The following is a 26,514-nucleotide window of genomic DNA, read 5'->3' as shown; positions in this document are numbered from 1 at the left end:
GACTGACACCATTAGCTTGAGGCAACTGAGTCAGAATAAGGGAGCGATGCAGCAGCTCCCTATAGCAAAGAGAAGTGACCCCACGCGGCCTCGCTTTGATTTGTAATCTGTGACGACGCTGGCCTTACACTCCTCAGAAATTATGCTACGGCACAATTACTGATGCATCCGTCAGTAGTAGCGCATAACTGCGCTGGCTGGTTCAGCGTTGTTTGCGGTGGCTGGTAAAGAGTGGCTGGAAAGCTTGTTTCACTGTGCTCCAGATGAAGAAGCACCCAGAGGCTCTTAACTACAGCTGGGATGGCTCCCAACAAACACTCAACAGCACATGAGGGAACCCGCCAGTTACTCTCCAATTAATCCTGCTTCTAAACCCTGCTGCTGCTGCGCGCGAGTGTGTGTGTGTGTGTGTGTGTGTGTGTGTGTGTGTGTGTGTGTGTGTGTGTGTGTGTGTGTGTGTGTGTGTGTGTGTTTCTTAACATGTGTGGGGTGTTTTTGTGCTTGCTTTATCTATCAGAGACTTGTTCAGATGAAGCACTCACTCATACCCACTCTCGCACAGACTCTTTTAAACCCACAAAACAGCATGTGCCAAGAAAACAACAAGTTTCCCCTTCAGCTCCGTGCCGCTTTCTGGCACATCGATTCGGCACCACAAAAGCTCACACTCTGTCTGAGTGTACACACGTGCACACGCTGCAAAGAAAAAAAAAAAAGTACAACCATAGTTACTGAAGCAAAGCAGCAGGTGTAAAAGGCGACGATACAGAACTCATCAAACAAATGAGCACTGTGTCTTAACTGATGTGCATTTTGCAACCCCACTGCTCTTCTGTTGCTGCTTTGCAGGTCTCAGGTTGCTACTGTAACCTGTGAAGGTAACCGTAAAATATATTTAATTTAGACTCACGTTGTGCAGGTGGATCATGGTAGGATCCATCTGTCAAACCACTGTTTCAAAAGTAACCCTAACTCGAAGACGCAGCACAGTGAGGACGAAGACCTCTGGTGAATTCAATTCTGTTTTGTTTTTTTTTTCCCTCTCATCTCAGCACTTCTTCTCTCTCAAAAATATGTTTTGTTATTCGTTTTTTTTTTTTCCCCGAGCTCCATTTCCTCACCACCCGCTGCTCTGACCTGCATGACAGGGCCACAGCCAGAAAACCTGAGCTGCCTGTGCGTGAAAGCGAGTGTGTCCTGAGGCATCCGGCTATCCTCTCTGGCAGAAAAACACTGAACAAATTAGAGCTGAAAAATACGTCAGGGACAGACGCAGCGCACTGGCCATTACCATCCCACTAGCCCTCACACACACACTCTTTTTCAAGGTCACTTTTGAGAGGCAGTCAGAAAACTTTTGACTAGATTGTAAGGCTAGAGTCAGAGAAGAGTGAATACAGTTTTTTTCTGGCATTTCACTTGATCTTCTAAGAAATTAAAATCAGGCAATAATTGCCAGAAATTCTATTATTCTTTGACTCATGCAATAGGTTTCAACATACAATGTAAACACATGTGTCACATAAAATGTGTTTTTCTTGCCTCAGTCAAACATCTCAATAATAAAAGACATTTTTTTGTATGAAGGGAAAATTGTGACAGAGGTGCCGTATTTATCTACAGTATCTATCATTTCCACAGTCACTGTTATGTGTTTCATGTTTCACTGCTCTAACACACCTGAATCGAGGACATGGCTTCTGCACACACTCTGATTACGACTTTCTTATCACAATCATATCAACTGGAGCAGGGTGATATCTAAGACACGCAGGACTTTGCACCAGTGTTTTGTGGTATGATTGTGTAATTAAAAACAGTTTCAGGGAAGACACAGTGTTTGCGTAATGACACTTTGTACATGGTGTCGCAGAGTTGACTGCCTTTAACCTCAGAGCACACTAGGACAGGTTTCAGTTTTGACCCTCTTTTCCTGCTCCAGTGGGAAAATGGGTGTCGAACACCACTGTGCAGGACTCAAGAGTTCCATCTAGTTTTGTCGTCACCTTTTCTGACGAACTCAATGCCCTTCTTCACTCTGGAGGTGCAAACCTGCACAGTGGGGCTCAACGAGCTGGACTACATTAGGAAACTTGTAGACTTCAGCTGATTTACCAGGACAGACCATAATTCTACTGTTCAGATGTTGGTTGTTGCGTCTCATTTGGCTTATTTTTTAATATTTTACAAGTTCAAATGATCCTTCAGTAAATTGATGGGAAAAAAATGCAAGTCTGTAATAAATTTAAGATATCTCTGTCACTTTTGTTGGGTTTTTGTCATTTTGTTTAATGTTCCTCTACTTTTCTTTGAAATTATGAAGAAAAATCAAATTTCTACCATGTAAACATTTCATTTAAGATGGAATTATGAAATACTTATGTTATTTATGGAAATTGCTATTTGAAAAAATATAGTCCTATAATTTTTTTCAAAGTATACAAGACGATTGATGATTTTTCAATTATTTTTAAAAAAGCTTAATAAAAAATGTGCAGGGTTTCAACGGTGCTAGTGTCGTCCTGTATGACATTCTCATATGAGCATGAAACATTTCTGAGGGACTTCACCTCATAGTCTGATGTTATAACTTTCAATGTGTTCAATATTCTTTTTCTCTGAGCTGTTTTAATCATTTGACAAAGTAATTTATCAAGGAAGAGACATTAATCAAATACAGGTATGTCTCACAAAATTAGAATTACAATGAAAAAGTATTTTTTTTAGCTGAATATAGTTCAGGCTGTGAAAATTCAACATACTTAAAGTTTTTTTACACAATCTATTATTTCAGTTTTTGTTAAATTCTCTATAATTTAGGCTTTTGTCATGAAATACAAGAACAAATTCTCTCACGATATCTCAATATTTCATAGGTCAGTCTTTATGAAACCACACTCATTACCATTCAAATATAATAACATTTAATTTATTTGTAGAGTTTAGAAATGATGTAGAGAAAGGTGGAAAAAAACAGATTTGTAATATATGTACATTTTTGTATCAATATTTTTTTGTAGCAGTTGGAGATCTTGACAGTGCTCCGTCCCAGCATTTTTAGGAATCACTGGCATGTCAGCACACACTTTATAGTGGATTAGGATGTAATTCTAATTTTATGACACGAGCCTTTACCTGTACTCACACCACGTGTGTCTTCATATGTCCCTGGTATGTAATGATGTAGAGGTCTTTAAAAGTCCTTGAGAAGAGTCACTCATCTGTGTCCGCACATCTAATGTTGCTTTCAGAGCTTCCGTCTGCAAAATGCACTCAGCTGATGTACACACCTTGTTGACTGAGGCCAAAATAGAGCCGCTGTGGATGGCTTTGGAGAGCTAAAACCTGTTTTCATCTGAGGAAATGAATTTCTTCTGAAACGCACACACAAACACACACACTCGGTAACTTCCAAAGGGAAATGCACTGATTTAATCTCCTCTTCTACCCTCGCTTCATCCGATGCGTTTTATGTTCTTTACATTTCATATGAAACCAACCACAGTTCTGCTGAAATAAAACCATTCTCAGTACTTCCACATTTCCTTTCCCCATCCTCCTGCCTCTTTATCCATTACCTCAGTATCCTTCTGTTTTCCCAGCACTCTTGGAGGTAAAGCCTGTTCCTCACCCTGGCTTTAATTACAAGGTAATCAGTCTCACAAACGGAGGGGAACACAGACTGCAAAAGTGGATGTAAGGGTGTTAACAACTGTTTCTATTTGTGAGTGTGTTTTGTCTTTTGTGTGTTTCCTCAGCTCTGACAAGCTATCGGAGTGGTCTGTGCGAACAGGCAGCTCGTGTCCTGTCTCGTGACGTTAAAGCAGCCCCCCCCCCCCCCCCCCACTACCAACTGCAATATCGGAGGCCCCTAAGCCGCCAGTCACTCACTCTCTCAGTCACACATGAACACAAATCTCAGTTCCACCCAGGATCCACGTTTAGATAGTGCTGAAAGAAGCTCTCCAAAGCCTCTACCAAATACCTTCTGCTATCAAAAGAAGGAGAGAAGGCACCAAACACTTTGTCCTTGTCATTTTTCACATTCTTCGCTTACCTGAACACACACAGAGGCACAGACACACAAACCGTCTGTTCAAACACAAAAAAACACATCTGAGTGAAAAGTGTCAAAACTATTTGTTTCCTAAATCCCACAGTCTGTGTGAACAGGAGGCGTGCGCGTGTGTGTCTGCTTGTGTACACACAGGGTTGTCTGTGTCTGTGTGTGTGTGTGTGTCGCTGTGGAGCAGTGCTTCTCTCAGAGCATTAAAAAACACAGGTAACTCCTGAAAACGCGGCAGTCTTCCTTTCATGCCGAGGCGAGCATGCCAGTACAAAGCCTCCTCTTATGTCTGTCATCTCTCCTAAAATATAGGAATCAGTTGAAGTTGTTGTCCTTCGCCTGTCTATAGTTCCCTGTCTCATCTGGCGTAATGATCCCTCTGCCTTCATTCACTCAGCCAGGGTCCTGGCAGAGGGCGACAGAGCAAAGGAAGGATTGGCAGATATCATACAGCATGAAAAGGAAAAGGAGGTTCAACCATCTGCCAGAGTCTCTCTCTGTCGCTCTCTCTGTTTCTAACTCTCTCTTATTTCCTCGCTGTGCACATACTATCATCATTTCTACATCTTCTAAGTGCAGCTTAAATTAAAGGGCTTGTATTCCCTGTTAGAAAAAGCTTAGAAAACCACATGTTGTCTGCTTTTTCTTTTGAGCAAAAAGTGAATCCACCCTTAAATACTACTGCACAATGTACAATTTAAAACACCTTCCCGGAATAACGTAAAAGGTTTAAAGCATGTTTCTGTATCAGTGTGGTGACATGAATATTTAGATGTGTATGCTAATTCCTCTGCAGGATGCCAATAAGATTTGGAGAAGAAAAGGTCAAATAATCACTTAGACGGCATAATAAAAATGTAGTTTTTACATTTATGAAACAAAATGAAGATCATTAAGCCAAAAACAGGGTTCTACATAAATCCTATGCTTTTATGTGCTGCCACCTTCTACTTCTTCTGAAAAGCGACACTAAACACAGGCTTTGCACATGTAACTTACCTATTTCCACAGGGATTTGTCTCAGCCAGTAAGTACTTCATAATGCCGACTTATATTTTTTCTCAACACCCGGGTTTTCTTTCTTTTCAAGTTTGCACACATTCCAAATAGAGCAGACGAGTTTGATGCAACCAAGACCGAACTTTTAGACCTGAACATCAAGTATAATGTTTGCAGGAAGCCGGCTGCTCCCTGTCCAAACTGATAGAGCTTACACAGACATGTAGAGAAGAAAGAGTGGGCAAACATGTCCATAAAGAGGTGTGCCAAGTAAATAGCTTCATTTCCCCCTTGAACACACTGAAGCTGAAATAAAAGCCAAAAATACTAAAGGTCTGTGCAGGTATGAAACTCATAAACAACCTAATTTTTTGATATTAACAGGAAAATGCTTGTTTTCTAAAAATATGTGACTTCATAATCACTGCAAAATAAATTAATTCTGTTGTTGAATAAACGTGAAGTAATGCAATATGGAGAAAGTGAAACAATATAAAGTATGGTGCTTTTGAAATTAAAAGTGCATTAAACGAAGCTACAGAGCTATTTTGTTTTTCTGTGAAAAAGCTTTGTATGAATCTTTGAAGTCTCCACTGACCCAGTAAATTGATGTGCAAAGCTGATTTGTTTTTTACATTTCACAAGCTGGCTGAAACAAAACTGTGAATGAGCACTGACACCGAGTATTGAACGGGCTCAAGGGCTAAATGTGTAAATGCCACAGTATTGATAAGTTCCAACATCACTGCTTTACTCATGGGTGTTTTTGAACTTTTTGGGGTGATTTGTTGAGATACTGCTCTGTATGTGTGTTCCTGACTGTCTCCGTACACAAACACAATCACCATCAGCACAGAGCAGGGCAAAGAGGACGCCGTGGAGAAAGCAAAAAAGAGGCTCAGATGACGAGAATTAAACTTGACAGCAGCAACAACAGCACTCATTAGGGTCAGCACGTGTGATAAAACCTTCTTGAATAAAATGGCAATGCTTTATCAAGCATCAGATCAACCAGAATAAACATTTTCAAAGCATTGTTGGAATCCACTCTGTTGCTCTGTTGTACGTGTCCTCTCCATCACTGATGCATATGCACAGTGTGCTTCATCAACTCAGAGCAAATTGTTACAAACCGGCTGAAATTAAAGCTGTCTATCTGACATGTCCTGAAATTAGGAAATTAGGTTGCTCCTGGTTGGCACTAGCAGCGTGTCCTCTTAGAGAGAGAATCCACATCTGTGGCACAGGGACAAGGACAAAGAACAGTGTAAATAAATGTGGATATTTTTTGAATATTCATGTACAACCAAATAAAAAAAAACAATTCCTTTAGAAAACAAAAATTGCCAATAAAACCACTGGCTGATTGTGCATTTTCACTTCTTGCTCTTACTGGTCTGTTGGACCTGTTCACTCGGAAAACTGGGAAAAAGCTTTTGACATTGACCAATGCAGACCAGGAGCACATAGATTGAGCAACATTTTTGGAGGTCCTCTGACCCCTAAAAATTGGGCACATCAAACATTCCAACATATTCATGCTTTTTCTTCCACATCTTTTGTTTCTTAACAACTTGAGGAGAAAATGAGAAAACTGCACTTACTAACAAGTGCCACTCTGAAGAACTAATCAGGCGTATTCTGTTCATCTATCAGTTTTAAGCTCAGGAATGTTTAGTCAGAATTTCGTATCCTAAATTAATGCAAAAGTTATCCCACTTGAGGGTGAATTCTGAAAAAGTCATGAAGTTACATAATTGATTTTCTAACCTATCTTGCTGTATTTTTATTTACTTGTGCTTAACTTGGGTCAGTGTGAATAACAGGAAACCACTGACACAGAGGTTTCTCACCTATATTGTATACAAGATGTTCATTGCAGAAGCATCCTTACTGACAGGGATGAAAGAGTGAAAAACACAGCCTTTAATTACCCACGACCATCATGCAAGGCGACAGTGACAGTGCTTTCTTACACCGCATTAAAATGCTGCAAATACAGATTGAGTTTCATCTCCCAGTGTGCACCTTCTCAGTCTTAGAACACACTGTGTGTTGTGAGGAGGCTGAAATAGAAAACAGCAGCATGTCAACCTCAAACAAATAAGAAATGCCCTTTCAACACACAGTCCTTCAACCAGCGCAGCAGGGTGAGAGTGTCGGCCTCTATTAGAGCCTGCGTGTGACATTGGGACATTTTCCTTTTGTGAAAATCATGAGCAGGGAGCTAACTGTTGCTATGGAGACCATAGTTAGTGATGTGGTGGGCAAAGCCACCCCGGCTAGTGTGGAGAGGAGCACTAAACTGAACACACTGAGAGGATCACAGAGTATACAAACTGCATGTGAGTGAGTGCACGCACACGCACTCAGGCACGCGGACCTGCACGCATACACATGCACGCGCGCACACACACAGAGTTTGGAAAGCAAATAAAAGGCTTTCCTGATAAATATTTTTTCTCTCTGAGTCAGGCATTCTGAATGCTAATTCAGTGTGGTCACATATGAAAGCTTGGATGAAGCTTTTTGAACACAGGAATGGAGGCAGACGAGCGAGTCATCGCACAGCGAGGGGAGGATGCGGGTTTGCCAAGTGGCGACGTGACACCTGCCCAGGAGCTGGATTGATCACATCACACCATCCTCACTTTGATTCTCTGGTTTGAGAAGTAGATGCATTAAAACTTGTGGATGACAAAATAGGAGGAGGAGGAGGAGGAGACAAGAAGACAGACCATACATTTTCCAGAAATAAACTTAAGTGAGGGAAAGGAACAAAAGATCAGGAAAGGACAGAGGGAGGAGAGACAGAGAGACAGAGACCGATGTGGAGAGAGAGAGAGCAAGTGATGGAGAAGAGAAAGACAGAGAAATAGGGGAAGAAAAAAGAAGAGATAATTCAAGAAAGAGAGAATGAAGAGACAATGTGAAAAAAGAGAATCGGACAAAAAATACATACAAATTGGGAAAGAAAGAGTGAAAAGAAAAAGATGGTATAAAAGCTAAAAAAACAAACCTACAAAGATAACAGACAGAAAATGAGAAAATGAGATAGTGAATGTAAGAGAAGAGCAAAAGAGAAAGGGGGGGGGTGAACAAGCAAGGAGAGAAATGTGTGGAATAATACGAGATGAGACAAATAAAATAGAAGATGAGAAATAAGAGAGCTGTATAAAAAACCAAGAATGAGGGAGAGGGAGAAAGACAGAGGGGTGGCGGGGACACAGAGAGAGAGGGGGGAGGAGGGAGGGATGGTATTCCCTCTAAGTATAGTTTTAGGGCTGGAGAAGCCTAATTTCTTTCTGGTCCTGCGTCCCCTGGCATTCACCACTGGACTCCACTGACAACCACAACAGCAGACAGCCAATTCAATTCAATCTCTGTCTGATTGGAGGGAACAGATCTGATTACCTCTCATAGAAGGCGCGCGCGCACACACACACACACACACACACACACACACACACACACACACACACACACACACACACACACACACACACACACACACACACACACACACACCAAGTTAGTCACACAAACTGAAAATGCTGTTGTTTGTGCTCTAAGATTCCCTGGGGAAAGATATCAGAGTAAATGGCTGCGGTGATTGTGCCAGATAGACTGGATGTGTGCATAATACCCACACCAAGATGATAATGTGTTTGCTAATCGCACACCAGAGACAAGCAAACACACACCCACACACATCCACGCATGAAAACACAAAAGGCTAACAGCTGCACAGCTATAACCCTTAACCACTCTTCACGTGCCGCTGGCTGCCAGCTACAGTGTAGAAATAGCCTCCCACACATCCTCAGCCAGATCCCAACGTGGGAGAGTCGTGATGTTTCAGAGTTGTAGTGACAGTTGACTGTGTGTTAACGATGTTTGAAGTTATTATAACTGATAATCATATTTGCTGACACCTCATGAAAGAAAGGCGGATATCAGTGAATGCTTAATTAAAACATTTAACGCTGTTATGGAGAAGATACTGCGAGTAGAAAAGACCAAACTCCATCGTGGTTTGATTAGAGTAGGTGACACAAGCTGTCAGTGGGGATTCGTTCACATTCAGATTGGAGGTTTATTAAATCCGAATTGAAATCACCTTTAGTAATCATGAGTTACCCACATTTGGCTAGCTGTAAATTTGCATTACAGCGCCTTATAACGTGCGTGCATACTGTACTAACAACAAAGGCATCGCACCAGCTTCACAGAGAAAAGTTTATGACTGCTCATTCCCCAAGTGGGATTTCACTATTTTGATTTGCTCTTTTATTCGGTATCATCAGAATAGAGGCGCTAAAGAAGCTGAACTTCACGCCGAATTGACTGTGGATAAACAACGTAGACTATTTGTTTTTCAGATGTTTTATGGCTAAATGAGAACATTGTAAAATAAAACAAACTCGCAGCATGCCAACTTGTTAACAAACCCCTCTTTTGTATCATGTTTTGACTACCAACTGAAAAGCCTCCGGAGGGTGAAGCTGAAAAGCAGAGCATAAGTTGAGGAACTGTTCTGCAGCAGCTCAAGTGTAATCCCTGATTACATTAATTACACTACGTTTGACAAAATGCAGCGTCGCTGAGACGCCGCGTTGTGGTGTCAGAATGATTCGTCTGCACGGTGGAAGTGGCAAATGCGATTCAAAGACTCCCCAGAGTAAGGCGTCCACGCTTCATCATACTTCATTAGCAAGGTGGGCGCTGAGATGGAAAAGTTTTAAGTGGAGACAAAACTGTCTGCAGCTGTCGGGTTTTTCACAAATGTCAAATTGGCATGCTGTTCTAATGTGACACTTTCATAAAAGTGCTTCCACTGGCAGACTGTCAGCTACATGTTTTATTGATAATGACGACTATCAAAACATGCTTCACTGAGAAAAAAAAAAGGAAAAGAAAACAACACAAAAAATGGTTTCAATGAATGAATAAACTCCTTACTTCATTCTTCTCATTCTCTTAACTTCAAGGCTGTGATCAGGGGAGAAAGACATTAACAGGCCGACGCAAATGTAAGAGGGCTGGAGGAAGGGGGATGAGAGGTGGAGAGATGTAATCTCTCTGGATTTATTAGGGATTAATGAAGACTATTTACCTCAAGAACCGACTTGAACCAGTAAGACTGACTAATTCATTGCTCAAGAAAGCACAAAACTGCACTTATTCCACTTAGGTCAGGGTTATCACCACCATGTCATTCTAATTCAATAAAAACCGTCTACTACCAGCGGAGGAAGAGCTGTCGGGAAAATGACCCCTGACCTCTTGAATAAAATGTACGTGCACACGGACTAGCTCTCTTACTGTGATGCACGGATGCGCCCTGTGATTAATGTGTGACACGTAGCAGTCCCATAGTCTTTTTCATTACATTCTTCTCCACAGAAGTGTGAAACAAAGGCCTGAGATTAAACAGCTCCCATTCACATCGACTCATTAGTCTCTCTCACTCGCACTCACTCTTCATGATCAGTCTCTCCTCTGCGTCTCACTTATCCAGGACAAGGTCATTTAGGAGTTTGAGGATTGGAAGGAGGAGGAAGAGGAGGAGGAGGAGGAGGAGGAGAAAGAGAAACGGAAAGCTATGGGAAGAGCGCAGGACTATCCTTCAGGGACTTCTGACAACACCAAAGCCTCAGTTTAAACCCTAATGACAATCGGCTATTGGGATGATATCTATTTTTAATGAACATGAGACACTCCAGAGACAGAAGCCAGAGAGCTGGACAAGAACGTGTACGTACGGAACAGGAGCGATTCCAGGTCATGCATGAAGCACGTTAAAGTTTCCTATTCCCGGAGAACGTGTGCATTTACTTGTGTGTGGTGTGTGATTGCATTTGACTTTCATCACCCTGCTGAGAGTGTGTGCATGTATGTGTGTGCCCGTATGTCTGTCAGGAAGAATGACCCAGATCAGAGGAGAGATGAATGCACCCTGCGTGAGTCGATGGATCTGACACCAAGCAAAACTTAGGTTCCATTTGTACAAAAAAAAAAGAGAGAGTTACAGATAGAGGCCAGCTATAAAGAGGTGTGTTTGGGGTAAAAGAGGTCAGAGAGAGAGAGAGAGAGAGAGAGAGAGAGAGAGAGAGAGAGAGAGAGAGAGAGAGAGAGAGAGAGAGAGAGAGAGAGAGAGAGAGAGAGAGAGAGAGTCGGGCAACAGGAGTGAGACACACAAGGGGGTAGAAATAGAGAGAAAAACGACAGACTGACGGGGCAAGAGAAAGAATATGAAAGAAACAGAGAAAAGAGGGATAAAGAAATAGAGACGGAGCAAAAGGTGAGTGAGAGAGGCAAGGAGCGAGAGAGAGACAGACAGTGAGAGAGCGAGAGAGAGAGAGAGAGAGAGAGAATGAGAGAAAGAGAGAGAAGGGAAAACCCTTAAGTCTCAATGCTGAAGGCGAACTATTCATCTTCCCTCTCATATGCTCTTCTCTGCTTCAATCCCAGTTCCATGGTGTGTGTGCATGTGTGCGTGTGTACGTACATGCGGGCGTGTGTGTGCTTCTTCTAAATATGGAGAGCAGTGTGAATGATGAACATGATCTCCATTGCAGCAGAACAATACTGTTTCTAAATAGGACATGAGAGGCATTCAGTCCTCCCTCACACACACATTGTGTATGGTGACGGGGAGGTGAGGTGGGTCGCAGCGTGTTTGCAGGGGCTGTGGCAGCGTGCTGTGTGCAATGAGGCATCTGCTGCAGGTGATAGCAAGTGTGTATAGTCGCGTGCATCCATTTAGTGTCATTCCCGAAGGCGTCCGAGGACTTTTTTTCCTACATCAATCAGATGCTTATTCAGAGAATGCCGGGCGTCACTCTTGCTGTCGGGCAGGTGGCACCGAGCAGCTGGATGATGGCTGCGAGCCCGCTCCCCGGCTTCACCTCTGCTCTGAGACCATGCAGGCTTGATCTGCTACACCTGCTAGCAAAGACCCTCTGGAGCATTTCACACCTGCACTTTTTTTTTAAGCTTCTCACCAAACAACGTCCACACCTGTTTGGTTGCAACCTGCTGTGCCCGAACACACCTGTTAATTAGTTATGAACAACAGCGGGCTCTGTTGTTCAACACGCTCCGCTGTCAAACAAGAACCCATCAATGGCAAATTACTTAATTGATGATGATTAATGAGGACAGCGGGAGGTACAATAAAATAATGCCAAGCACTGTTTCTTCACACGTCCAGACCTGCTGATTGATGTGTAATTCTGTGAGTTTGCATGGTCTCCCTGTGCAGGATTTTTCAGATATTCCTGCTTTTACACACAATCCAGAGATGTGGAAGCATCTCTCTCTGAAATGAAGCTTCGGGCAATCAATGGCACTAAATGTTTTGTGTCACTGACTAATTGTGATTTATCAGTTAACCAATTATGGCTGTTTCACCAAAAAGCCAATCATTTATTGGATTTGACGATTTGGTGCAGTACAATGCAATGGTGTAGCCATTGCCACACTAACATGAGCCTGGTTTTAATTCAAGGGAAGAGGCTTTCTGTGAGGAGTTTGCATGTTCTCCCCTTCAGTGAAGCTTTCTTCTGGTTACTCCTGCCAACATCCAGACGGATGCTCGTTAGTTTAACTGGTGACCCTGAAATGGCTGTTAGGATGAATTTCTGTGAAGGTGATTTCTTTGATGAAGGTGCCCTTCATTTGACCGGCGTTGGCTGGGATAGGCTGGCTTCATGCTGTCTTAGCAGCTCTAAAGTGAGCGCAGATAGTGCATGAATGAATGGATGAAAAAGTAGCCGATGAAGGTGTGTATGTGAATCAATGTGGTTGTAAGAGTTATTTGTAATCCATGTTGGGGGGCTCAATCTTACACATAAAAGACTTATTGAAATCTCATTACTCTTCCCATCTTCCCCGCTAACAGGTGATGATTTGGTGCAGGCTTCTTGCAGGAGACATTTTGACACGTTATAGTAGGGAAAGCACCCCAGTAGATAATAGAATTAATGACAGCTGAAATCCATTTAGCTGCTGCCATGTCAGGGCATTGTGCATGCTGACTCACAGTCACGTAACACCTTAGCTCTCCCTACTTTAGAGGCATCTGCTGTGAAAAGGGCTTTCTCCTGCAACATGAAGGAGGTGAATCAAGCGATGTCTCTCCTCATTAGGCAATAATTGAATTAATCTCATCAACGCTTTAGTTCAATTATGTGTCATTAGTAATACCTTTAGAGTAAGTTTCCTAAGCTTGTCTCTGCCTGTGCGGCAGGTGTGACGCTGCACCTACCCTTCCTTTTGGAGTCCCGTCTGACGCTGCTGGGCCTGACCGCTGGCTGTAGCTCTGTCTCTGTTGACATCCTCAGGCTCCAACTGGGCTAAACTCCGCTGCGTTCGGCTCAGCTGGGGTCCGCTGAACTCTGAGGGTCCAGTTCACGGCGTCAGCGTCGGCTGCGGGTGTGTAGGCGCCTTGTACGTGCGTGGAGGCGCCAGGTGTGTGCGTGGGCACACAGGCTCATGGGAGAGGAATGGGCTTCAGCCCTGACATGACATCCCACACACACCCACAGAGAGCTGCAGGAGACAGACAGGAAGAAACAGGTTTGCCTCAGTTAGGTGGTGCTCACTCTTGGCAGGCGAAATCCTGAGAGTCATCAGCAGGCATGAGAATGAGCTTGTTTCTTGAGTAGATGTTGCCCATGGTAACAGAGAGAGACCTGCACTCGGCTTAATGCTTCCTGTCAATAATGTGCCTCAGCAAGGACATTTTGTGAGAAACAATTCACTTCTGTTTTCAGTGATACACTCAATACGTAAATAGGTGTAAAATCATCAATAACCTACCTCATATGAATGCTTTTACACACAATATCATCTAATGATTTTGATAAAATTGGGATCGTTCAGAGTGTATAACCTATAAATGAGCTTTTAATTATCTAACATAAAAGTTCAACACATGAAAATAAGAAAAACGCATACGAATACTGAAAACAAGTTCACAAGACATTGTTAAACAAATGGTCCATGTATTCGACAGATTTCTATCAAGTGAAAAGAGCTAGTAACAGGGAAAACTCAACGTGGGTTTATCTAGATTATGGAGAAAAAATCCTACAAGAGAACTGCACCCTAACAATCATAGTACACACAAGGGGAGTAATGAAATACAACAATCTTGTCGTTTATAGTCATGTATCAGATCTTCTCCCAGACAAGCAAAAACACGAGAACTGCCCAGAAACCTGTCAGACATTAAAAAAAACAAAACAAAACCATTTTACTTTCTTTTGAAACATTTGATGTGAGATGAGAGCTTTTGTTTTCAGTGTGACAGAAAATCTCATCATAATGGTCACGGCATATCTTTGAAAACTCCTTGATTTACTTTAAGTTTGAGAGGGGATGACCCTCCTCAGGGAAACACAAAGTCATTGTGTGTCCAAGCTAGTCCATGAAATCAAAACTTTTATAGAAAAATCATGCTTTCTTTGTTTTTTTTTTTTACTCTTTTCCGACTGCTTCTTTATTTGCTATCGATAATAACCTTTGCCCCAAGCATACCTGACATTAGTCAGTCAGGCAATTGCAGTTTTTTAATTTTATTTCTACTGGCATCCACTTGGAAAGGCTTACGTTGAAAGTAAACCGCCTTAAATTCATTCACTATATGATGCAATAAGTTTTAAAAATGTTACACATTATTTGAAAGGTAACAGCTGCAGTAAAATTGCATTAAACACAATTTTAAAGCATTTACGACAATCACTTATCACGAGTACAACTGTGCACACATTACCATGCTTGTGAACTTTATAACGCATGACAGTTTTAGAAAGGCTGACAGTTAGAAAATATTTGTGAATTTTAGAATATATGACAGTTTTAAAAGGAGTGATAGTTTTAGATTGTTTGAAAATTTTAGAATCTTGATTCTCAAGCTGCGGCACACCATTTTTGAAAATCTGTAAAATCTTCAAAATGTACGAAACTTTTGATGAAAAAATAAAAAGCTAATCAAATTTATATTCATATATTCAAAATGAGAGTATAAGTCATAAGTCAACAGCTAATACTGTATGTTCAGGTCCGGCATAACATCGACGCTTGGATAGCTCAGTGTTTTCTCAGGTGGTGACACTGTGAAAAGTTTAAGAACCGTTGAGCTACACAGATAATCATTTACTACTTGTCGAATGAACGCAAACTGGGAAGTCAGTCTGGAAACACCACCAAGGAGGATTTTGGGGAAAAATTGTGAGGTTAGTTACTTTTATTTTTGGCCACTGCAGCTGTGAGGACCCAGCTGCTGAGGTCATGTCCCTCTCTCTGGCTTTCATGCTGAGATCTCAACAATTAACTTTAGTGGCTGTGGTTTTTATTGCAAACGAGGGGAATGAGTAAAGCTAAGAAGATCCAGCTTGTATTGATTTCTATTTAACTGAAATACTAGTTGGCCTCCTTGGGCTATGTCCAGTATCTGATGGGTCCTTCTGGCCTCAGCATTCTGTCCCTTCTTTGCCCATCTGCCACCACGTTATTCTCAAGTGACTGGAGTCTGACGACCGTAAACTTGTAGCCAGAAAAACACTCAAGATTAACACTCCAACCCAGTCGTGTGAATGCATGAAAACACATTTGCATGTGCAGGGAAAAGCAGAATAGCTCCTTTCTTACTTAGAGATGCTGAAGTACAAGGACAGCAGGAGACAGCTGCAAGTTGACACGCTACATAATGAATGTGACTACCTCCTGAGCAGCTCTTCACCTCTTCTTAGACTATCAGTCTTGACCTCACTTTTCCGTCTCCGTCTCCATCTAATAGTGGCTGAGTGCAGATTTGAACAAAACCAAAAGAACGGGTGCTTCTTGGGGAAGGGGGGAATCTCTCTTTCTCGTCCTCCCCCTCTCCACGGTGTTTCTGTGTGAATAGGAGGCCCTGTAAGCCTCGGGCGAGAACAGATGAATTGAGAGGCTTTTAATTTGCTGCAGACAGAACAGAACAGAGTCCATTTAATTCTGCCAGCAGAGGCCATGTCGGCAAAATGCTGACAATATTCTTTATCTGGTCCAAACACACTGGAAAAGTGTGAGTCACTCCAATTACAGGCATTATCAGCAGCACTGTTCCACCAAATGGATGGAGAGAGAGTGACTATGAAGAGAGAGGGGTTAGAGGGAAGAGAAATGAACAGAGAGGAAAGAAAGTGAGGGGTGAGGAAACATAGAGTGGGTGAGTAAGATAATGAGCAAGGGGTAAAAGGGGAGAGGAAAAAAAGCCAAAGGAAGTAAAATCAGAAGAGAATGAAAGGAGGTTGAGCGGCTTCAGCTGTAACCCTGAACACGTCCCCGTCTGTCCCTGGCTTCTCTTTCCTTTTTGTTCTCTGAATTTGTTCTCCTCCTTCTAGCTGTGAAGTCTTTCAGGCAAAATCTGGAGCTTCTATTTAAGAGACACAGTCTGTTAATCCTCAAACTGGACTAGAGAAGACATGGGCTAGAAACTCTCACTGCTTTACCCAGGAAAATAAAGGACAGCTTTTGCTCTGGTGTAACTTCAGTAAAGATGTTTCTTTGGTGTTAGTTTGAGTGCGAAATTAAATACATAAGAGGGAAAAAACCTGTAAGGACTTCACAGTTTAGGTTTTATATCTTTAAAAGGTCTTCACACACATTTGTCAAAGTCCAGCCCATTAAAAACAGGTGCTAGTTCACAGGTAGAACTGAGCAGGACACAAAACTCTGAAGCCTCAAAAGAAAAATCTGTTGCAGTGGAACTCTCCACACATCTCGGAGGCTCCAGACATATGGCTGCTTCTCTAAAGACTCAGCAAACCGTTGTACATCCAAAGCTACGGTCCCTGTAGGACAGGAACGAGCTAATTTCTCAAAAAATGAAAAAAAGAAAAAGAAAAAAACCGCCAGACTATTCTGCTGTAGCGTCAACTTCATACAAATGCCTTCAGATAAAGTGACAGAAAGAGCATCAAAAGCCATCTTCAACGCTGTAGTGGCAGTTTGACCTGGAATCAGAGCATGTGCTAAATGTAGCAGCAGAGCTGGATGCGAACATGGCTTAGTGTGTCTGGATTTAGACAGCAATCTGAGGCTACACCAGAGCAGAAACAGCGCGGAGGGATAGAGGGGAACGGAATGAGCAGTAAATTGGATGTCCGTAACTGGGGCGCTGCCAGCAGGCGTGAGTGGGTGATGTGAAGATCTACATGTGTGAGTGTGCGCGCAAGCAACGATGTGTGTTAGTGTGTGTGTGTGTGTGCCCGTCTCCGTACGTGTGCGACTTCATAGACAGGACGTTGCCAAACAGGAGCTTATTGCCCAGAAATCATCTGCAGCTACAGCAAAGTCTGCCAGGCGAATGGAAAGAAAAAAGAAGAGAGAAAAGAGAGAAGGAGGGGAGCATGCTGGCTGTCTGTCCTCCTCCCCTTTCTTCCCACCTCCCACTCTCTCGGTGTAATTGTGTTCTGTCCATCAGGCTCAGAGTTAGATTAGTGGCTCAACTCATTCAGCTCTCCTGCCATCTCAATAATGAATAATCATGCAGACCACCTCCAGACTGCTTTTCTCATGACTCCAGCTAGTGCCACCCCTCCAACACACAGAATCACACACTTAACCAAGGCCACCTTTGTATCCTGACACCACACTGCCGACTCCTTATCGGCAACACATTTCTGCTCTTGTTGATGAGTAACTCTGTGTGATAAAGGTTAACCATGCTTCATTCCATCAGGAATTGGGTGTCTCTTTGGTAAATGAACAAGCTTCTTTCAACTTCACCAGCAAACAAGTGGTTAAATACACTGCGAAATGTCAGCTGATAAAGTGCACAAGTGAGTCAAACTGAGAGAAATAAATGTCAATAAATGTCTACTCAATCTAGATTTAAAAAAAAAGTCCAAAGAAAGAACAAAAAAACCTACCCGTTTACGAATGATTGAAGAGAAAATGCAATGTCCGTTCAACTCTGATGCTCCAACAACCAGCTCAGGAGAAGACAAACGGCAGACAGGAACAGCAGAGACGCACAAACATCAACTAGTCAAGGCTGGAGGATGAGACGTGCCCACAGGTGAACGTGATACCAGAGCATGAGGCAACTGAGGTGACGGAAAAAGGTGAGAATAGAAGACTTTAAGACATGAGGTTGAAGGTCAGTGTCACGCCTCCACCTGCAATATATCCCTGCACTTTGTTCAACACTGCTTATGGAAAGCAGACATGTCCTTGGAAACAACCTTCGACTTATCCAGCGACTTGTGCCAAAAAATATCAGGGCATCTCATCAAATACAATTACAGCACAAAAGTGAGACAAGTTGTCAAAATGAATTGTACACAACTGTGAGTCCAGCAGTCTTTCTCAACATTGCATTAGTACTCGGCCAAGACAAAAGTTATCAAATTTACCAAAATTTATCATTTATTAAAAATCATTTTTCCCATGTTGGAGCATTCAGTGTTTAAAAAATAAAATAAAATTAGAGTCTTTTTTGGCCGTGTAGGTAGACTGTGTTTAAGTCCCAGACGCTGCACTACGGGACAGCGTGTGGAGTCACATAACTCCACCCACCGAGTCTGTGGCAAGAACTGAAAGAGACGGTGAGGAAGAGAACGGAGGACGAGTTGAAAGTTGACAGAACTGCTACATCGGAGGTAGAGCTGGTAAAGGAGGAATACCAGCAGCTTCTTACCCCCCAAAATTGCTTCTTCAATTATTTGGCAACATTTTGGGTTCAGCAAGGATGACGTCGATTAAAAAGATGTCAGATATAAACTCTGATAAAAGACTGTTGCAGCAAGTCAAGGTAAGACATTGAACCTTCTCCACCACCTGCAGCAGAGCCACATGATTCCATTTGAGAAAATAAAAAAAGCTCAAAGACAGAAGCAACACGGAGAACCAGAAAAAAGTACTTCCACCACGAGGCAGCAGTCAATAACCAAAGCATTGTAAACATCGATGTTTATAATTTGTTTATAAGATATTGTATTTTTAATAGTGTGTTTGCAGAAAATGTAAGTTATTTTATACTTTTAAACTTCTTCAGTTGTGCCTATTTGTTCAATAAATCTTAACCTAAAAGCACTTTTGGTTTTTCATGTATTTTCACACAGAGTAGTTTTACAGTCCTTTAAAGTGGCAATAAAACACCATTATAATCATGATATCAATAAAATTTGCTGTGAAGCAATTATGCTGCCATAGACCCATTCAGTGGCCAAACTTAAGTTATTTTTGCATGCATGGGGTAGTTATCATTTTATCGTTATCGAGGTGCACTGCTCAATATGTCATGATACTGATTTGAGGCCATATTGCTCAGTAAACATTTGACACTCCTCTGCTGGAGAATGTTCAGAACTATGACCCTCCAGGACCAGCTGTACTCAAAGATGGCCAAACAATCACATTTCGACCAGTGTTTTTCTTATGCTTTGACTCCAACTATCAAACATTAAAAAATTTAAATAATGTGTTGCACTTTCTATCAAATTATCGACAGCAAATGGTGAATCTTTTAATGATATTAAATGTTTCAACGCTTCACTGTAAGGACTTAAATGACAACTGAGCCTGATTACAAATCGTCAAGTGTTTAAAGATGCAGTATGATATAACAGCGGAGATGTGACATTTGGCACAGATGGGATTTTTCAGATGACGTCAACAATAAATTGCCAAATAATGATTATGGAAAATAAGATTACAACCCTTACGTCTGTTATGTTAGGGCCCTTCAATAGTATTGCAATATTTTGAGGTATTTTAATGTAATAATTTCTAACAGATGATTTCTCACTAAAAAGTTAGTCATCTGTATCAGGTGTAAATGTAAAAACCTATGGATATTATGGGGCGAAAGGGGAACTTTGATTTCTTTTTTTGTGTTACAAGAAAAACTGAAAAAAATCCAAGGAAAAAAAAAATCAACTGAATGGATATTGAAAAAATGCTTCCAGAATGGACAAGTAGTGATTTTTCATGACTCGGCAGTTTTAGTTCTTTGGAAATCAGTTTTTTTTTTTCTACTTTTTTTTTTAGTGTGATCTAAGTTTGACTGTAATGTAATTAGGTTATATGGAAGCATGGACAGTGCACTCGCTGCTGCTGCTGCTGCTGCTGCTGCTATTAAACAAACTGCTCAAGTTAAATGACCACAAAATTAGGTATAAACACACATTTCAATTACTCTGTTCACATGAAGTTGTGAAAAAATGGATGTGGAGGAAAGACTTTGACTTTAATCATAGTAAGGCAAATTTGACCCTTTGTATCACCGTGTTTGATTTGCTTCATGTGCTTTCCGGCCTCCTTCTTTTGAATGACCAGTTTTGTCAGTGTCTCAGTGAACTTGCTCTTCCTGTTGGCTTCCCTCTGTGTTGTCCAGTTATGTTTCACCTGTATGTCTCCTCTCCCTGGTTTACTTTAATTTCTCTCCCTCCTGTCTCCGTGCCACATTGTTTTTTTTTGTTTGTTTGTTTTTTGCCTTGTTGCTTTTTTTGTTTTCTGGATTCCTGCTCAGACCTGCTGAACGCCCTTCTGGATCTTACATCCGATACCACTGCCACAAATACAAAATACTCTTGAGTAAATAAAGTCTCATGAACGGTGATCATCTGTGTGTGAGTCTGCTTTTGGGTCTTGCCATGTATTGTGACATGTGTCGACTGTGAAATTGTTAACCAAGTGAGAGCTTGCATTGCTTTAAAGAGGGTAAATATTTTAGTCATCAAACTGAGGACTATGAAAGTTTTCTTGTAAACAATCTGATACGGCAGAAAGTCACATATTGAATATTCTAAATAAGTCAAATTCCAAACAAGTTATAAATCATAAATAGACTTAGTACCAAAATGATTTGCAATTTACTTGATAAATTTAGTTGATACTTATTGATAAAAACATCAGAAATATAACAATAGCCTTTGATAATTAAATTATTTAAACCAATCATCTATCTAACAGTCATTTGTTCATAGCTGACTAAACATTTCCATCTTTTCATTTAAAGTTACTTTCTTTTTTAAACCTTTTTTAAGCTTATTTTGGCATATTGGCCAGGAAGCAAAACTATTAAGATTTTATTCTTATATAGGACTACACATCCTTTTTTGGTGGCCAAACCTTTAATCTGAGGCTGGGAGAATGCTATGGCACCTGGAAAAACACAAAAAAGAAACAACCATTTTCCTGAAGCTTCAGTGCTTCAAGCTGGGCCACATCAGAGAGCTATAATATTTCAGGCTGATGTTTGAAGGCCCAGCATAAACTCTTGTGCAAACATCTAGCTGAGAAGTGACTGTGAAATGCATATGACTCCAGTTAAAATGAACTGGCAGTGGAGGTAAAGCATGATATGCAGTAAAAGACAATGATCTAAATAACACTTTCATTCTGGCTGAGGGAGGAGCTGTAACTGTAGCTGTGATTACATCTGCACTGCATAAAAACAGTGCCTCAACAGAGTTACTGCAGCAGCCTGGTGGCTAAAGCACCTACTATTGCAGCAGACCGACAGTCCTGCAACAACAACGGTGAATGCTGCTCGGCAGTCAGGCAGCCCGGCCACCCACCAGAGCAGCAGTTCACTGCAGGGAAAGATGGAAGTAGGGAGCTGTGAGCGACTCAAGGTGCTACACATGCCCCCTGAGTGTTTGGATGACTGGAAGGAATGTTCAGGAAAGGCCTCATCACCAAAAGGTAAACACTCACGCACAGACACACTGTCTTCACCTAAACAGCCCAACACATGCACACTCCATCTTCACCTAACCTATTTACAGACACAGGGCTGTAGATATCAAAGCGCTGCACTCTCTTTCGGGAATTCCTTCTTTCTCATGTTTTAAGGGGAAAATAGATGAAAACGAAACTCATTCTGCCTGCACCTCCCCTGTGTATGTGAGTGTGTCTCCTCTGCCTTGTTAATGTGCTAAAATGTAAATTGGTCCTGCTCAACAATGTGTGTAAGCCTGTCTTTTTCTTGCAGCGAGGAAGAGGCAGCTTTGCTGACAGACTGTGGATATGCCTTTATTAACAAACCCACCTCTGATTCCACTTCTCTGTCTGTCATTCTGATCTTCTTGCTGCCTCCTACAACTTCACCAAACTACACTACTCCACCATCATTCGCATCCTCTTCATTAACACAGCCGGGGGGGAAACCATACACACATTTGCTGAAGTCTTAGTCTGTGCTTGGTTTGTGATTGATAACTCAGCAAACTGAGTTTTAATTCAGCTGTGCTGCAGCCTGGAACTTCAGTTTGACATTAGGATGGATCAATTCAGATGGAAATCACTACGGCTGTCCACAAAACTTATGCTAATGCACAAAATATGCCCACACACTCATTTAACAGTGGCAGTGATTGTATAATTTTGTTACAGTAACAAAACATTTTTTTTGACATGTCTGTGTTACTCAGGTGAGGTGAGAACTAGAGATGCACCGATAACACTTTTTTAAAGGACGAGTGCACTAACCTCTAGTTATTTAATGATACCAAGCACTGATACGAGTGCTTATCAGCTGGGAGTTATGTGCTGGTGAGTTAAACTAATGAGCCACATCAGGTTAACTTTTCTGGTCCAAATGTCACAGGTGATAAAGTTGCTGGTGTTGTACAAACTATATTTCACCTCCTCTTGATATTTTGGCAGAACACAATTTACAATCGGCCTTACTTTTGCTCTTCTCTCATTCATTCACATTAAAGAATGTCCAAACCGCTGACTTGGCTCGTGTTCTTTCCAAACTGAAACCTGCTCATTAAGCTATTTCATGCTTGTTATTAAACTGGTCATGGTAAGTGTGTGACTGCCTGTGTTTGTCTTGTGACCTGTCTGGGATGGACTCTGCTTTTAATCCTGTGTTAGCCACTGCAATCCTAAATGGATGAGGCAAGTATAAGAGAAAGATGAATGGATGGTTTATGTCGCTGTTTTGCATATGGATGTGGATGGAATATCTAAATAAATAAATAAATAAATAAATAAATAAATAAATAAATAAATAAATAAATAAATAACTGGAATTGTGACAAGGCCTTGTTGACACACAGACCTGTTATCCACAGTCTGTAACACTAAGAACTGCAGCAGTCCTCTCCAAGAATGACTCAGTGATTTATGGTTGCTTGTAGTAATCAGAAAGAGGAAAATGTCAGCAGAATGGTAATGCATTTTCATGACTGACAGAGCACAGTACCAATGCACACACCAGACCTCCTGACCACTCTTTCCCCTGACCCTTCAGATACAAATAAATGCCGCTTTTATTTATTTTCATGGGGTCTTTACTTATTTAATTTTATGCATCAGTGGTGGGTGAATGAATAAATAAATTGTGTACAGGGAAGGACAGAAAGCACCCAAAAAAGAAAAAAAAAGAAAGAAAGAAAGAAAAGAAAACGGCGATAGTAGGTTTCGCAATAGGGATTGAAAAATGAACCTTGCTCCAGCTGCTGGCTTTACAACAACATAATTTAGAGTTTGGCCTCTTGCAGGCAGTATGTCCCCAGCAGTACCTAAAGCCAGGGGTCGCTCTTCTCTCCTACAGAAGTAATATCACTGAGCCGCAGCCTAGTGTGGTGCTGGCTTGGTAAAAATGTCCACTCAACATGATTTAGATCCCCTACAGCCCCTCTGGACCTCCATCAACAGAGCCTAAAGTGAGTGATGGATTTGCTACATCTGTAGAGTGGAGGAGAGGAGACGAGGATTCTGGTGCATAAAAATAGAGTCGGGGAGCTGCCGGAGCAGAAGACTGTGACTTAATGAGGGATGCAATCATCAATTATTCAAAACACTTAATCATGATGTCGCACAGTACTGTTGCACAAACACACACACACGAGTGCACGCATCACACAAAAACCACAAGCTTCTCAAACTGTGCATCCAAAGGCAGGCACAGAGAGACTGATAGATGAATGAAAAGAAGAGTAAATATACAGGATTAGGTTTGCTTTTCTGTGTGTCTGAACAGTTCATTCAGACACAATGAACATGACATAATTCAGGAGCAAATCCAAATGTTTCACATTTTATTTTGTATGCGAGCATCCATCACCTAAACCTGCTGATTCTTCCTAAATCACAGACAAAAATTTCTACTGTCAAACACACTCATATGAAACGACCATGCTGTCCTTGCTTGATTATGAGGAAATGATTTATAGGCTGGTTTGCAAAGAAACTCTTCAAGAGCTGACAGATTTTATTATGAATGTTTGGATAAGAACAAAACACTGCCTTCCAGTATTGTCTGTGTAAATAGCTCTCCTCACATAACCATAACTCCTGTGACGTTATTCTAACCTGTAAGCCTTTATTTCCCTAAATAATTGGTAACGTGGCAATAATAACCTAATTTACATTTGCTATTAGGGTAATGATGATGGATGTGCAATGTAACTGGAGGATTTTTTGTGTGAGAATGTTCCACAAGCTGGAGCTTTTTACTGGATAACAAGGTGGAGTTACAGGTGTGTCTGAAGATAGCTGCTACATAAAGATGTAAAAGATATTCTAAATAGTTATTTGTTATCTCTTCAGTGTAAGTCACCGGAACAGAATAATGGTGAAAGCCAGCATGTCAAACTGAAGCTTCTCAAGCGATACTTGTTGGGAGCTGAGTGTCAGTAAGCCAAGCAGTAATGTACGTATGTTTCAATGTTAATAATATTAAGACTGCGCAAGACTCAAAATTCCTAACAGTTTATTATGTAATGAGCTGCATGAGACTCCCCTGCTATACAAGGTACATATTTAGCAGAGGCAGTAAATACTGACAGACTTTCTGACAGGTAAAGTTTGTGAAACAGTAGTTGTGGACATCTGCTCCAGCTGAACAGCTGTTTCCAGCAGCTGGACGCATGCTAACTACAGTGAACAAAGCACACCTATCACAACCACTGTATACAGAAAAGGTATGGATGCTACTGACCAGTTATGACAATAAGCCCACTGATGGGTTAAGTGACAAGCACGTAGTGTCTCTTTGCTGTTTCATGTTAGTTGGTGACGTGTATTAAGTCACAATCTTTTGAAACCACTGTTAGAGGAAAAAAAGGCAAGCTTTAAGATTTCAGTGAGTTTGATAACAACTAATTGTCGACTTTACCAAACTCAGTCGACTGGGCCAGACCATCTCCTGAACTTCAGATTTTGAGAAGTGTTTCTGATCTGCAGTGGCCGGTATGTATTAAAAATAGCATAAGGGCAGAGAAGTAGTGAATCAGCAGGAGTCATGGTCGGCCAAGTCTCACTGATGCATGTGGCCCCATGGAGACCCCACCTTGCAATTTATAGGACTTAAGGGGTTTGCTGCGAACATTTGATGACAGAAAGCATAGCATACCTTCAGGTGCTTGGTAGAGCCACTACACTGAGAGATCGGAGCTGTTTTAGCAGTAGAATATACTTCACACTAAATTAGGATGGTGGCCATAATGATTAAGTCTGAAGCCTGCTGTGAATGAACTACGAAAGCCTTGGTTTTACATCAATTCAATAAAATTACAGCCTCGTGTTTAAGACTACAGCCCCTCACATGAATGAAAAATGAGCCTGACTACAAGTGTTAGATGTAACCAAAAGTTCAAGTCACCTAATTTATGTACTCCACACAGCCTTGAAGTTGTGCAGCTGTTTGATGTGCCTTTGTTTCTTTGCCGTTAATTGGCCAGCTGATTGTGAAGGACAGAGGGATAGGGGTAAAACATGAAACAAATATTCCTGGTGGGACTCAAACCATGGATGTTGCACACATCTTGCAATCTCCACTCAAAGGCCCCAGATAGTTGTTCATTTTCCCTGAACCACGCTCACCACTGTGACATTGTGCATTCTGTTTCCTGAGGATTTTTCATTTAATGAACAAGGACAAGATATGAAATATAATACTCATTCAAGAATGTAGGCTCGTACTGACATGTAATGTATCCAAACATTTATCAGGAGAAAAATTATATTCATGCCAGTTACAATGCTGCTATTTCAGTGGAATGTTTGAGAATTTATACAATGAAAACATAAAATAATCAAAAGACAACCTCCTACACAAATGTCATGACTTCAAGCTTAGATGGTAACAGGAGTATTAAAGGGAAGGAAAAACTGAGAGGAATTAAAAAGGCTTTGTATCTCAGATGTGACCAGTACCGAACATTACCAGTACTACAACATCTATATAACTTTCATAAAAAAAAAGGAGTGACCAAAAAATATATATAACATTTAATCCAAACAAATGAGTCAAAATATGAAAGCTACACAGTACATTAATGGAAATTAAACAGTATGTTACATGTCAAGTAAATGGGTAGATTTGGTGAAGTACAGATCAAGTGACTAGGTTGGAACAATGAGTGGATGAGATGTTTTATCCAAATCTGGAATGTGCTGATAAGCAGACATCCCAAATGCTTTCATGCAATCTTCAC

The 26,514-nt window shown here is 41.3% G+C and overlaps 1 protein-coding gene across 4 annotated transcripts in view; it reads right to left on the bottom strand.

Annotated features, from left to right (window-relative positions):
- The window catches only part of dab1a (DAB adaptor protein 1a), a 101,242-nt gene that overhangs the window by 55,123 nt on the left and 19,605 nt on the right, over positions 1–26,514 (bottom strand). For all 4 annotated transcript variants that reach the window (XM_030083790.1, XM_030083791.1, XM_030083792.1 and 1 more), the window contains exon 2: positions 13,338–13,621. In XM_030083790.1, coding sequence (XP_029939650.1) covers positions 13,338–13,407 — 70 coding nt within the window. In that variant the 5' untranslated portion in view covers positions 13,408–13,621. The remainder of the gene's footprint in view (positions 1–13,337; positions 13,622–26,514) is intronic.

The sequence above is a fragment of the Salarias fasciatus genome, chromosome 23, assembly GCF_902148845.1.
Source record: "Salarias fasciatus chromosome 23, fSalaFa1.1, whole genome shotgun sequence".
NCBI lineage: Eukaryota > Metazoa > Chordata > Actinopteri > Blenniiformes > Blenniidae > Salarias > Salarias fasciatus.
This window is presented reverse-complemented; position numbering and strand designations above follow the sequence as displayed.